Here is a 14,069-nt window from a genome sequence, read left to right as displayed (position 1 = left end):
TGGCGTGGGGAGAGATTGACTGGCAGGGGGCACCAGGGAACTTCCTGGAGTGATGGATATGTTCTACATCTTGATTTAGAGGGTGGTGACATGAGCACATACATTTGTCAAAACACACCCGAGTATGCACTTAAATGCTGCTCACTTCACTGTATGTAAATTAGATCTTAACTTTTTTTTTTTTTTTAATGGAGCCAGTCTGGGAAGAACAGCTACACGAATTATATACCTCCATGTGAGGAAATATTATGAAGTGGTTAGTTTGTTTTCAAATAACCTTTGTAACAGTGTAACAAATGTGTATTGTATTAAGTCTACTTTATGGAGAATGCAGAAGCGTTATTCAGTGTAATTTGAAGTTGGAAAAAAAATAGTTCCTTGAATCTAAGACACTATTGATTTTAAGACTACGCAGGGATTTGCATAATAACTTTTCCTCTTCAGCACCACGGTCAGGCTTGAGTCCAAGCCCCCTTCTCTCTTTCCCTTGGGGCTCGGCTGAGTCTCAAGCCCTTGTAGAGACCACCTTGGACCCTATCTGCCCCCTCCCTCGTATGAGGTACACATGGGTTTGTTGTTCTCGTCCCCCATAGCAAGGAGGAGGACTCCACAGGGGCCAATGTGTCCTCTGTCTTGCTCACCCTTGCATCTTCAGCTTCTAGCACCGTCTCTGGCAGACAGCAGGTACACAGCAGTGTGTTATCTGGTTCTTTGCTCATTCAGATTCCAAAGGTTCTTCTAAACCCTTCCGGGCAGCTGGCGTACATAGGGCGGAGCCACTCTGACACACTGTTTTTCGTGCCCTAAAGCTCCTGTAGGGTTGAGAATACCTGAGATTTCTCTGCTTTTCCCGTTTTGTTATTTCATAGCTTTGTGGGGTTTTCATTCTTTTAGTGAATTAAGTGGAATTGGTTTATTGAGGCATCTCAACTCATTGGGAATAGAAATAGCAACAATTTTATTTCTTCCAAACTCCAGTCCAGAGGGATCTATCAAACCCCTTCCCGCGAGGTGTGAGGTTCCTGAATGATATCTTGGCCACATTCCAAGGTATTTTTGTCATTTTTGTCTGTAGAACGGGTGGGTGCTTGTTAAAACTAAGCCATCTGCCTGTGTGCGTGCGACCAAGTCGTTCAGTCGTGTCCGACTTTTGCAATCCCATGGACTGTAGCCCCCCAGGCCCCTCTGTCCATGGGATTCTCCAGGAAAGAATACTGGAGTGGGGTGCCATTTCCTCCTCTATAGGATCATCCCAACCTAGGAATTGAACCTGCATCTCCTGCGACCCCCTCATTTCAGGTGGATTCTTCACCACTAACACCACCTGGGAAGTACTTCTGGGGAGTATTCGGCTCAAATACAGTTCTGGGTGTGTCTCACCCCCTCTCCCCAGGGTTAGCCAGAGCCCTCCATGACCCCAGAGGCTTTGGAGGGACTAAGTTGGTCTCTCGGCTTCACTCTTCACTTCCCCAGGCCACACTGGCCCCTGTGCAGGGCCGCTCAGGCGAGGAGGACTCAGGGCTCCCGGAGACACTGTGGCCTCTCCGTGGCCCCCACTTGGTGCTGAATGGCCGGGGGGCTCACCCCTCCTCTGACCACCCATCCCGCTCCCCGCCCCCACCCGCCACGCTGGGCGACCACCACCCAGTCACACTCCGGGCCCCAGGCCTTCAGCCTGGTGGGCCCCACTGTGGGGGGCCCTGGCAGCACTCCTCCAAACCGCGGCTGGGAGCCTCTGTCCTGCGGGCCTGCCCCCCTCACCAAGTGTTTTCCAAGGTTGCCTTGACCATCAGCAGGGATCCAAGAGTTGAAGGAGGAGAACACAGACCAGCCCTCCCGCCAGCATTTTTGCACGTCACTGAGCCCTGCTGGGCTGGAGAGGAGGCTGGGGAGCGTGGTCTGGCTTTTTGCCCAGTGAATGAGTGAAAGTTGCTCAGTTGTCCGACTCTTTACTGTCCATGGAATTCTCCAGGCCAGAATACTGGAGTGGGGAGCCTCTCCCTTCTCCAGGGGGTCTTCCCAACCCAGGGATTGAACCCAGGTCTCCCACATTGCAGGCAGATCCTTCACCAGCTGAGCCACCAGGGAAGAAAAGAAAACTTGGCAAAGAAGCTGCCGGCCTACCAGCACTCTGTGTTTAGGGCTGGTAGGGTGACCCAGCTAGGCCGTCCACACAGGCGTGGGACTGATGGCTCGTCAGCCGCTCTCCAAGTTCAGAACACGGGCTTTCCCTCTTGTGTGTGGTCTTGGCTCCACCAGGGACAGCCCAGCTCGACGCCCCTGGACAGTGCATGCCTAGAGGTGACTGTCATATTTCTTGACAGCAAGAGGCTTCAGCGGAGGCCGAGAGCCTGAGGCGGCCGCTGGAAACTCACCGGCCGATCACAGAGGCCTCCCGTCTTTGAGACTGCTCAGATAAGATCTGAGAGAGTCGGCAGGCTCTCTCTGCTGGTTTAAATGTGCTGCTTGAAGTGTGACCGGCAGGTTTCTGGGGACACAATACCATTTGGGGGGGCTTCCCTGGTGGCTCAGAGGTTAAAGTGTCTGCTTGCGATGCGGGAGACCCGGGTTCAATCCCTGGGTCAGGAAGATCCCCTGGAGAAGGAAATAGCAACCCACTCCAGTATTCTTGCCTGGAGAATCCCATGGATGGAGGAGCCTGGTGGGCTATAGTCCACGGGGTCGCAAAGAGTCGGACATGACTGAGCGACTTCACTTTCACTTTCAATACCATTTGGAATCCAAAACCCTTCCCAGCTACCTCCAGAGGTTCCGGAACCCAGGGAAGGTCCACAGAAAGAGGCAGGCCGGCCCTTGTAAGCCTCTCAGGACCAGCCATCCGGGGCCAGCCAGCGCTCCAGATACTTCCAAACAGAAGATGCTTCAGCACACAGCAGGCTAGCCACTTGGGGCATAGATTTTTATCCCAACTCCAAACCAGCCACCAGTCGGAGAGGAATGTTGGTTGAAATGCCCCGGGCAGGGCCTTCCGTGGGCAGAAAGAGCAGAGGCCGCTCACCCTCCAGGGTGCTGGCCTGTACGGGACTGGGCAGCCCCGCACCTGTCCTAGAGGTGGAGCAAAATTTAGAATTCATGTTCATGTGGCGCTAACAGCCAAGAAAACCAGAAGGGGCAGATCCCCCGTTAGAGGGGAGCACAAAGTATAACCTCAAAATCATTTTTAGGTTTTAATTCTGGCTGGGCTGGATACCCCCCTGCTGCATGGACTTTTCTCTAGTCGTGGCCCATGAGGGCTCCTCTGTGACACAGTGCACAGGCTTGTCTCGCTGCAGTGGCTCCGGCTGCTGCAGAACACAAGCTCTAGGGTGCACGGGCTGCTTGGCTGTGACTCCCAGGCTCCAGAGCACAGGCTCAGTGGTTGTGGTGCACGGGCTTTAGCTGCTCTGCGGCAGGAGGGATCTTCCCAGGCCACGTGGCCAACGCGTCTCCTGCATTGGCAGGTGGGTTCTTTACCACTGAGCCACCTGGGAAGCCCCGATATCATTTTTTAAAAGGAGGTTCTGGGGGAAGAAAATGGATCCTCAGATATTGGGAAAGTTGGCCCTCTGATAGGTAAGGTTTTCAGATGGGATGAAGAAACATATGAATGAAGGAGAGAATGAAGTTAAAATAGATGAGAATACATGAGCTCAGGTTATTGGTTTAAACACTGAGAAGTCAAGTCAGATCTTCACCTCACACTACAAACCAAACTAATTCCAGAAATGTCTTTATTAATTCTAGAGGGAAACAAAGACTTTAAGTTTAAAGCAGCGAAGGAAACCACAAAGAAGAGATGGAGGTGTTTGCAGGACAAACTGTTCTGTCTCTTCTTGGACCAGAGGTTCTCAAAGTGGGCAGGACCTCTTCCGGGCCTGGGAGGCATTCCTGTTTTCATGTTACCAAAATATCTGGGTCTTGTCCACTCCTGCTGTCTCCTGAGTGTACAGTGGAATTTTCCAGACGACATGATAGGTGTTCTTGCAAAAGATGAAGAGCAGGGGCAGGTCTGAGGCCCCAGCTGTCTTCTCTTAAGCCAGACAAGAAAGAAACTTGAAAACCATGGAAGAATTTAGTGAGAACTTCCCCACTCCCCTCCTTTTTTAAAAGAAAACAGTTTTCTTTAAAATATGCTGTTTATGTGGTCAGGTAATGAGTTTATCTTCTAAACAGCATTTAGAAACATTCTCCATCTTAATCTGCAATATGGTAAATACTGATAAACAAAACCTACATTAGAAGCTCTCTGGGGTTCTAAAGGATTTTGAGTGGTATGAAGGGATCTGGGGCCAAAAGGCCTGTGAGCAGTCCTGGGTCTGTAAGTGCTTCGGTGGGGTCCCAGCACTCAGCACATCCATCCATGTAACAGTCCCACAAACGTTTATGGCGTCCCTACTGTGTGTCCTGACACACTGTTACAGGTGCAGCGATACAGTCATGACCAAAAGGGACAAATGTAAGCACCTGCATTGTGTTAGTTTGGTGGGCACAGGGCCCAGTGAAGGGACAGATCGGCTATGTGTCAGGTTAAAGTCAGTAATAAAAAGCTGGAAACACGTGCAGCGAGTACGACACACAACGGGTTAATATCTTTAATATGCAACGAGCTTATACAAACTCATCAAATGCCAGTAGGTAAGAGTAGAGGACACAACAACGCACAAAATACAACTGCTTAACCTGAAAGATGTTCTAGTTTGCCAGAAATTAAAAAAAAAAGAAATGCAAACTAAAATACAATGCTATTTTTCCATGACCAGATTAGCAAATATTTAACCAGATGAAAACACTCAGTGCTGGCAAGGTGGGCACATTTATCCTTGCTGGTGGCCGTGTAAATGGACACAAACATTTCTGGAAACCGTTTTAACACGTAATCAGAGCCTCGAAGGTCCTCATATTCTTTAATTCCATCATCCCACCTCTGAGGACCTATCCGAAGGAAATAACTTGAATCAGGGAAAGCTTTATGCACAAAGATAGTCATCGATTTCCAATGGTGAAAAATCAGTAAGAGCATTGGTGAACAACCAATGGCACTGCCTGATAGCAGAGTATGCAGCCATTTCAAAATGAACTGAGAAAGATGCCCATGATGTAACTGAGAACAGCCACACAGTACCGTGTTACAGAAGGTAGCATCCCAATGTTAAAAAGCAGAGGAACCATGATTGGGGTGAGGGGAGACTGGAAGGAGAAACACCAAAATGTTAAAACTGTACATCTTTCTACTCCTCTATTTTCCAAAATTTCTATAATGTGTAGGTTGACTTTGATAATGAAACGAACTAGTACGTGGTTACTTATGGAAAGGAGTTAGTGGTGCTGCAGCGAGGGGCCAGCAGTAAGTAACCCCTCCCCATCTACTGCATCTGTGCTGTGCCCACCACACTCAACACGGGGGGGGCCACAACTACACCAGTCATCAGCTCTGTCCACTCGCGGTGGGTGATGGATTTTCCTAAACCCCAATCCTCTCCCCACACGGCCAAGCTTTCGTTGCCTTCTCCAGAGGCCAGCTGTGTCTCCATCTCTAAGCCCCTAACCTAAGGCTTCTCAAGTAGAGGAGGTCCAGGCTTCCTACTCTGGCTGCAAGATGGACGGGACCTCTGCCAAGTTCTCTCTTCCTGCCCGAACTCCAGCCCTGGAAGCTGGCTGGGGCATGTGTGTTCTTACACACTCACAGGGCTGCTCCCTTAAAGTAATCTGCCCAGCTCTCCCCACATCTGTTCATTCTCCTAAAGGCCAGAATCATGGTCCAGCAGGTGGTTCTGTCCCTCTTGACAACAGCAGCTTACGCATCAGAAAAGTCTTACCTGCACTTCACACGGCTCTTTTGGGCTCTGGGTCACAACTTACTCATTACATACTCACCTGGGACCAGGGACACAGGTCTCGGTTTTTTCCCAGAAGTCACCGAAATGCTCTGGGACATTGTTAATCCCAAGGTCGCACAACACAGCAGGCCAGAGGTCACCCCTCCTAACTTTGATCTCAAATGGTGCCCTGCTACACTATGAATCTTCCTTACCAGATGGGGCAACGTGGAGACCAAGGAACAGTCACAAGGTAGTCCAAGTACCGTGAACACCATGAAAACATAAAACCTTCCCTCACATGCACGGTTAACACTACTAACTGCCTGGCCCTTTTATAAATCACCTGTTCTCTTAAATTTAGAGAAAGTATAACCCCCAAATATGTACAGAGCAGCTCTCCTCCGCCACTGCCTTCTCCAACTTGAGCCTCTCAGCCATGTGTTCTTGCTCTGGGCTGCATGGAGCGTGGTTGTCCTCTCCAGCTGGGGACGAGGGTGTCTTCCACTAGAGCCACCGGGGGCTCCCACCGCGGGGCTTCTTCCAAATCCAACCCCAAGCCTCACATCCACTCCGGTTTCCAAGGCCGCAGGAGGCAATCAAGAAGGTCACGGACGTCCAACAGCACCAGTCCTCAACCTGTAACCATGAGCACCAACGGCTTGCCACATCACCAAGCCAAGCGAAGCCGGGGCAGCAGCCAGGGCTGGGCACAAGGACCCACATGCAGAGGGCAGGCCCCAGCTTAGCGAGGTGCAGCGGCTGAAACAAGGCGCGGATGCAAATGTGGTAGGACTTCTGAGTGCCACCTGGGCAGACCCCAAGGTTGGCAAACAGTTCCTGCCCTGCTCCTGGGCTGGGTCTCCTGCCTTGGCTGGGCCGGGCCACGTGGAAACCTTCAAGGTGCCAGCCAGCCCTGCAGGCCCCCTCTCTTGTGGGGGCCATCATACCCCTTCAGCTGTGGGCACCTCTACTTGGCAGGCTGGCAGAAGAGAGCAAGAAGTGCAAGTGGTCTGAGCACCCCTCTCACCGGAGAGCCCATGCCCCCCCTTAAGAGTGGCCCCGTGTCTCCCCTACTTCATGCTTAATGAGCACCATGGTCCAGCCTGAACAGTCTGGCTGGCATCTAGGGGGGTCTGAAGCCTATGTTCAGGCAGTGGTTCAGCAGGGCGATTGGGCTAACAGAGTTTACGATGAGGGGTGGCAATGGTCCGTGAACTCCAGCAGCCACAGAACCACCTTGACCTTGCAGCCAGTGGACTTTCAGGAACACAGTCACTCTCCCCAGCATCATCGAATTGCTCAGGAGGGCGTGGGTCCTAGGAGACAACCTCTGGAGGCCCCAAGATGCAGGCTTGTAGGGGGGAGCAGAGGTTATCCTCCTGCAGTCAGGCCGGGACCAATAAACCCAGGGAAGGATGGCCCATTTCCCCACAACCTGGGGGCAGGGCGTCATTGGTATCGAATAAGGCAGGAGCAACCCAGGTCAAAGGGCCTGGCCAAGCCTCGTTTAGAAAGTGACTCTGGGCATCCCCAGGAGAAAGCACAAGGCCACCCACCACTCAGAGGCACGGCTCTGTCTCTCAGAATCAGGACCCGAGCGCCAGCCCTACACTGTCACTACCTTAGGACCTGGGCAGCCCGCTACTCTTTTCCTTTGCAAATGCCAGCACCGCCCCGGCTGGGGTCAGACAGGCAGACACCGCCTAGGTCTAAGGGCTCCATGATGTGTCCAGGGGAGCTGGGGCTCCCAGCCCTGAGTCCAGGTTTTCTGGGACAGAGGCTAGACGTCTGATGGACAGCCCAGGCCTGGGGAGGGCATGCTACCGAGGCTTTGGAGACCTAAAGACCGTGTGTGTGGTTCCAGGAGCTGAGGTGAAGGCCGCATGCCCCTATGTGGAGAAGGGAACAGGTCTCAAGCCAGACAGGCCCACCTCCACATGCGGGGGGCAGAGAGAAAAGGGGGCTACACACCACCACTGACTCCATGGGGGACCAGGGCAGCAGAGTAAGCCTCTCAAGCCCACCCCTCAGCCTGCCAGGGGAGCTCAGGCACAGATGGACACGTATGTGGAGGTGCCCAGTGATTCCAGCCACACTGACCTTCTGAGCAGGCGAGTTCCAGATTCCCCCAACCCAGGTGCTATCAAAACACTGGCAGCTAAAGCCAGGCACTGATGGGGGGGCGGGGGTTGGCCTCTGGGGGCGCGCCCCTAAGGCTGGACTATCCGTCTTTCCAGGGGCAGCAATGGGGCACAGTGACTGCCTACTCCTGTGCAGAGTGAAGCGGGCCCCCCGAGAGCTCTGGAAACTCCCGGCCGTGATCACTAGGACACTGACAGCAGAGATGAGGCCCCTACCTGCTACGCTGGGCCCTGGAGGGGCGGGCAGGACTCCAGACTCCCCTCTCCAGGTCAAGCCACCTGCCTGGCCAAAGAGGCTTCTTTTTGGCACCAGCAAGCTCATCACTGAGAACAGGGCGATCAGGTGGGGAACCGCCCCAGGGCCTGCAGAGGGTGGGGGAGCTGCATCCGTGAACCTGGTCAGGCTGGGGAAAACGTCAGCCCAAATGGTCCCAAGTGCATTGTGAGTGAGACTGACCAAGCAGCAGAGCTGAGGCCACTAGAAGAGCTGGAATTGCAAGCAAGAGAAAGGAAACATGCAGTGGAGGGCCCAAGCGAGCACGTGATGCCAGGAAGCAGGGTGGGTCACAGGGCGCCCCAGAGTGATGATGGGAGATGTCCTCATGGAGCAGGTCTGCAGAGGCAGGAAGGGACGTCTTCAGACAAAGTGATGCCGTGGGATGGACACTTCTTCTATGCAGCAAAGTGGGTATGCTACCTGGATGGCTGCAGATGCGACCAGGATGATGGCCGATTCCTAAAGGTTCCGAGCGCGGGTGGGCAGGGCCGGGGTTGGACTGGTCCCATTGGAGGCTGGGTGCACCGGGCAGGGCGCTGTGCCGGTGACGGCCAGCTGGCGGCAGAGGGTCTGCCGTTCCCGCATGGCTCGATTGGAGGCCGAAGTTTTTCTGATCTGCGCGCGCCGCGCGTGCCGCAGCGGAGACTTGTAGGTTCTCCGCAACTCGGCCAGGAATCCCTGATAGTTGTTTCGTAAGGGGCTGTCGGGTTGCATGTGGGGAATCGCCCACTTCTCGGCCTCCCCGGTGAGCCGGGACACCAGGAACGCCACTCGTTCGGCCTCCCCGGGGAAGCGGGAGGCCTGGAAGATCATGAATCTGTCCATCTGCATCAAGAAGCCCGCCAGCTGGCCGGGGTCTCCGGAAAAGGGCTCGGGCAGCGAGGTCGGGGGCGTGGTCATCGGCCGGGTCCCATTGGAGGTAATGGCCGAGATGGGTGGGGTGATCTGCAGCGCCCCGGGAATCCGAGCCCGGGTGCGCAACAGGGTCAGCTCAGCCATCACGCTCTCCAGCATGTTGGTGAGGTTGGCCTTCTCTGCGCGAAGGGTCGAGGCCTCGCGCCTGAGCGCCGAGTTGGTGAGGCGCAGCGAGGTCAGGGTGTCGATGACGTCGTCCATGGGGGCACTAGTAGCAGCTGCAGAGGCTGGGGTTTCAGCTTTTGAGGTCTGGGGTTGGACCATGTTGGCCAGAGGTCAGTCAAAGGCTGAGAATGACGAAAGTGGAGGAAGGTGGTGACGGGGGGCTGGGGTTGGGTTTGGATAACCCAGAACCTGAGCACCTGTGATGCTATAATTGGGTAGACCCAGAGGCAATAGGGTTAGGGGTCGGGGGTTCAAGACTCAAGCGTGGCCGAGAAGACCCAACAAGAGGGCAGGGCAGACGGACCCAGAGATGCGCACAGCCCCGGGCCAGGTGGGGGGTGCAGGCCCTCGCGGATCCCGAGCTCCGGATGTCGCTCCTGAATCGCCGCGCTCACAAGGCCACAGTGGGCTGCAGGGCCCTGAAGGATGAAAACACGGTTTTAAAGAAAAAAAGGTTTCGACTGCGGAAAGGGGGTTCGAAGGGAGGGAGGCGGCGTGGGAGGGGCAAAGGGCGGGCGGCGAGGCGAGCGCCCCCCAGCCAGAGGACCGGCGCCCACATGGGGCAGAACAAAGGGAAGAAGCTCTCGCGGCGGCGGTGCCGGAGGGCCGAGGGCGGGCGGCGGGCGCCTACCTGGGTCTCCGCGGCTCCGTCTGCCCGGGCCGGCCGCCACTAAGATGGCCCGATCGCCGGGATGCGGGCTGGCCGATGAGTCACGGCGGCGGCGGCGGCCCGCCGGAACTGCTTCCCGGTCAGGTCAGGTCGAGGCGGCGGCGGGAGGCGGGCGCGGGCAGCTTCTGGCGGGAGCACGAGGCAGGCTGGGACCGAGGCCCAGGTCGTGGCCCAGGGCGGGTCGCGGCGCGGGCGGGGAGCGGCACCGCGGAGGTGTGGGCTGCAGGGGGGCCTAGCGCGGTCTCCGCTGGTTGCCATGGAGACCATCCGCTCCCGCGCGGCCGAGGCCGCGCCCCGGAAGTGACGTGAAGGCCCCGTGCCTCTCCTCAGCAGCCAGTCAGTGATGAGTGTGGCTACTGACGTTTTGTTTTTAGAAGCGGTGTCTTCCTTTCTTTGAAATTGTACCTAAGACTGCTAGTAAAGCTGTGTGTGCGTGCTGCTGCTGCTGCTAAGTCGCTTCAGGCGTGTCCGACTCTGTGCGACCCCATAGACGGCAGCCCAACAGGCTCCCTCGTCCCTGGGAGCATAGGTTGTATTTATTCTTTGCTTTCCATATATATATTCTTTTAATTCAGCCGAGAGTTTTGATGAATTTATTGTTCCTAACGTGTAGCCAGGTAAAAAGTAAATGATATACACCAATGAAGTACATTGTCCTGTTGATTTTTATATAAAAAAGTGGCTGCTATTTTTGGAGTGATGAAAGAGCACTGTTGGACAAATTTGTACTTGCCTTTCGTTTTGTACTAACTTCAAGCAAATTCAGTGTAGTATAGATCCATTGTAGAAAATTTTGATATCAAAGAAGTCTTTTGAAAAAGTTTATATCTCTCTGAGTCCCTCCACCTGAGATAAGAAATAGTAATATTTTTGTAGTTCCATCGAATCATTTTCTAAGATGTAGTATATTATAAAATATTAGTAATTATTGTGTCTTTTGAACTGTTTTGTGACCTTAATAGCACACTGAATTTTGAACACTTTTCATTAAAAAGCATAGTTTTCAACTACTGCCTATGTTCCAATGAAACCACCTACCCAGTTTATTTAATAGACCCCTTTTTGAGAGTTCTCTCTTATTTTCCATGTGGAAGTTTTATAAACCACGCTTGTATGTGAACCCCAGCCATTTTCTCTGCCAGCTTCACCAGGGCAATTGTCAAGGAAAGACAGTACTGGGCCAAAGTGGATGAGCTATTTGACTCACTTCACTGGATGCCTTTGGGGCTTCCCACATGGCACTAGAGGTAAAGAACACGCCTGCCAACGCAGGAGACGTAAGAGATGCGGGTTCCGTCTGTTGAGTCGGGAAGATCCCCTGGAGGAGTGCATGGCAGTATTCTTACCTGGAGAATCCTATGAACAGAGGAGCCTGACAGGTTACAGTCAATGGGGTCAAAAAGAGTCAGACACGACTGAAGCAGCTTGGCACACATGGCGTGTGCTTTTCCTACTTGACCTTACTGTTGTTCAGTCACTCAGTTGTGCCCCACTCTTTGCGACCCCGTGGACAATAGCATGCTAGGCTTCCCTGTCCTTCACCACCTCCTGGAGTTTGCTCAAGCTTATGTCCATTGAGTCAGTGATGCCATCCAACCATTTCATCCTCTGTCGTCCCCTTCTCCTCCTGCCTTCATTCTTTCCCAGCATCAGGGTCTTTTCCAACGAGTCGGCTCTTCCCATCAGGTTGCCGAAGTATTGGAGCTTCAGCTTCAGCATCAGTCCTTCCAGTGAATATTCAGGACTGATTTCCTTTAGAATTGACTGGTTTGATCTCCTTGCAGTCCAAGGGACTCTCAAGAGTCTTTTCCAACACCACAGTTCAAAAGCATCATTTCTTTGGTCCTCAGCCTTTTTTATGGTCCAACTCTCAGATCCATACATGACTACTGGAAAAACCATAGCTTTGCCTAGAGGGACTTTTGTTGGCAAAGTAATGTCTCTGCTTTTGAATATGCTGTCTAGGTTGGTCATGGCTTTTCTTCCAAGAAGCAAGCGTCTTTTAATTTCATGGCTGGAGTCACCATCTGCAGTGATTTTGGAGTTCAAGAAAATAAAGTCTGTCACTGTTTCCATTATTTCCCCATCTATTTGCTGTGAAGTGATGGGACCAGATGCCTTGGTCTTAGTTTTTTGAATCTTGAGTACTGAGCTGATTCTAAACGATCAGTTCAAGGCTGGAGCATGGATGGAGAGAAAAGACACCCACCATGCCAGCCTTTCAAAGACACCGTCTTCAACGAGGCTAAAAACTGGCAGCCACTTGCACGCTTTGGCAGACCTGGGGCAAATTCAGCTTCACTCATATCTTTACAGTTTACGCTTCTATAAAATGGGAATTGGTTCATGATGGTGTCCACACTCAGTAAGGATAGTCTAGCTGTGCCCACAACTGTGTACCCCAGGGTGACAAAAGGTACATCTTTGTGACCAGCTGAGTGTCTAGGACATAAAGTAAAGGGAGAAAGAAAGGACGTAGTGTTTCCTTAAACTGCTTCTGTGAGCTCTCCCACATCATATGGAGGCAGGAGCTGTGCTCATCCTGACTGAGGTCAGTGATTTCAAATGCTAAAATTATCCTGTGTCCCTTTACCACCCCCTACTTTTTCCAAACACACAGAGGAATCCAGTCCTGTGAGTGGATTCACCCCATCAGTTTTTCTGCCCTCAGTGCTTGGGTTGCACCGCCCCAGGTTACAGGATGCTGTGTGTCTGAGTGAAGTGTCTGCTATATTTCCAGGTGTGGCCAACACCATCCATCTTAAATTCTCAGGTGTCCTGAAAATAAGGTGCACCCTGATTTGAGAAATGACCAAACGTGAACTCTAAGGAATATATCATTTATTTGTATTTCATCTATTTAAAATAGGACATAAAGTGGCATTGCATAAATAGAGCTAAATAAAATGAAAATAAATATTAAAATAAGACAAACAAGCAGAGCATTTGACTTCAGATCCAGATAATACTATGATTCATGCTCTGAGATGCTGCTCTCTATCACAAACACAGGATGACAATAAACTATACAATAAAAGTATTGAGAGCATCTAGACGGCCTCAAAACCAATCTAAACTCCACCACAGTCCAGAAGCACAAACTGCTGAGAACTGACAAAGCCGTGGGCCAGCTGGGCTCTGAGTCCCAAGGCATAATGGGGACACAAAGCTGGTAACAGAGCCAACGTTACTATTTGAATCAAGGGGAGAGAGGGATCACCCCTCTGTCAAAGGGGACTCTGAAATATCTGCTTCAGCCATTTCACGGAGCAACACCTTCTATGAAAGTATGGCCCTGGAGCTAGGGAGTACAGCCAATATTATTACTTTCATTGATTGACAAGTAGACCCCAGAGGGGCAGGAATTGTGAACCAGCAATATAAAACACATTTCTGTACTGCAGACCAGGCATCATTGGAGTGGCCCCAAACTGCTTGACCAGGGAGACAAACCTCAGAAGGAAAAGGGTTGAGTACACAAAGAGGGAATGAAAATGAAAGATACCCTTTTACCCAAAATTAAGCCTTAAAGTCAAAACTCTGAAGTCCATGAAGACATCTAATGCGAAGAATAATAGCCACCAAGAATCAATAATCATAATATGAATTGACTCCAGAGGAATTTAAAATAATAGAACAGTCTGGGGGAAAAAAAAAAGACTTTAAATAAGAATATTTAGGATCTTCAATGAGAATAACGAAGGAATAACATTTGTGAAAAGAACAGACATTGAGAGGTGGGGAAGGTAGAAATGTAACAAGATGAGGTGGCTATGATAAAGTACCTTTTAAAAAGAAATATAGTTAATTTCCATTTCTGGGAAGATGGAGTTCATTCACCCTTCTTTATTCTTTCAGCAAAGCACAACTGAAAACAGTTTTTTAAAAAAGAAGTCAAAAAGGTGGAGAGAAAAAGGTAGATTTGCTCTGTTGCTCAGGACCCAAGAAATGACACAATGGTGGACTCTTTAAGTATTCTATTGCATCGTATATCTCAGATTTACAATTAAAGAAGCTAGCAATCTGGACGTGCCAGACAAAGAACAAAAACAAAAAAAGTTCCTCCAAAAAGCCTGCTCTCT

The 14,069-nt window shown here is 51.7% G+C and overlaps 1 protein-coding gene across 2 annotated transcripts; it reads right to left on the bottom strand.

Moving 5' to 3' along the window:
• Nucleotides 1–4,567: 4,567 nt before the first annotated feature.
• RTL6 (retrotransposon Gag like 6) lies at nt 4,568–10,230 on the bottom strand. Of its 2 annotated transcripts, XM_040234569.1 has the most exons (3): nt 9,949–10,230; nt 8,658–9,736; nt 4,568–6,455 (listed from the first exon to the last, which is right to left on the bottom strand). In XM_040234569.1, the coding sequence occupies exon 2, from the start codon at nt 9,414–9,416 to the stop codon at nt 8,697–8,699; it is 720 nt and encodes a 239-aa protein (XP_040090503.1). In that variant the 5' UTR covers nt 9,417–9,736; nt 9,949–10,230; the 3' UTR covers nt 4,568–6,455; nt 8,658–8,696. The 2 variants fall into 2 exon arrangements, with proteins under 2 accessions (XP_040090503.1, XP_040090502.1); XM_040234568.1 differs by having other exon boundaries at nt 4,568–9,736.
• Nucleotides 10,231–14,069: the final 3,839 nt, after the last annotated feature.

This window comes from Oryx dammah, unplaced genomic scaffold (assembly GCF_014754425.2).
Source record: "Oryx dammah isolate SB20612 unplaced genomic scaffold, SCBI_Odam_1.1 HiC_scaffold_29, whole genome shotgun sequence".
Lineage (NCBI taxonomy): Eukaryota > Metazoa > Chordata > Mammalia > Artiodactyla > Bovidae > Oryx > Oryx dammah.
Note: the sequence above shows the minus strand (reverse complement) of the source record. Positions and strands in the feature narration are given on the sequence as shown.

What these genes read in the sequence shown, in the direction of transcription:
- RTL6 (XM_040234568.1), bottom strand. Translation starts at nt 9,416, where the DNA reads ATGGTCCAACCCCAGACCTCAAAAGCTGAAACCCCAGCCTCTGCAGCT.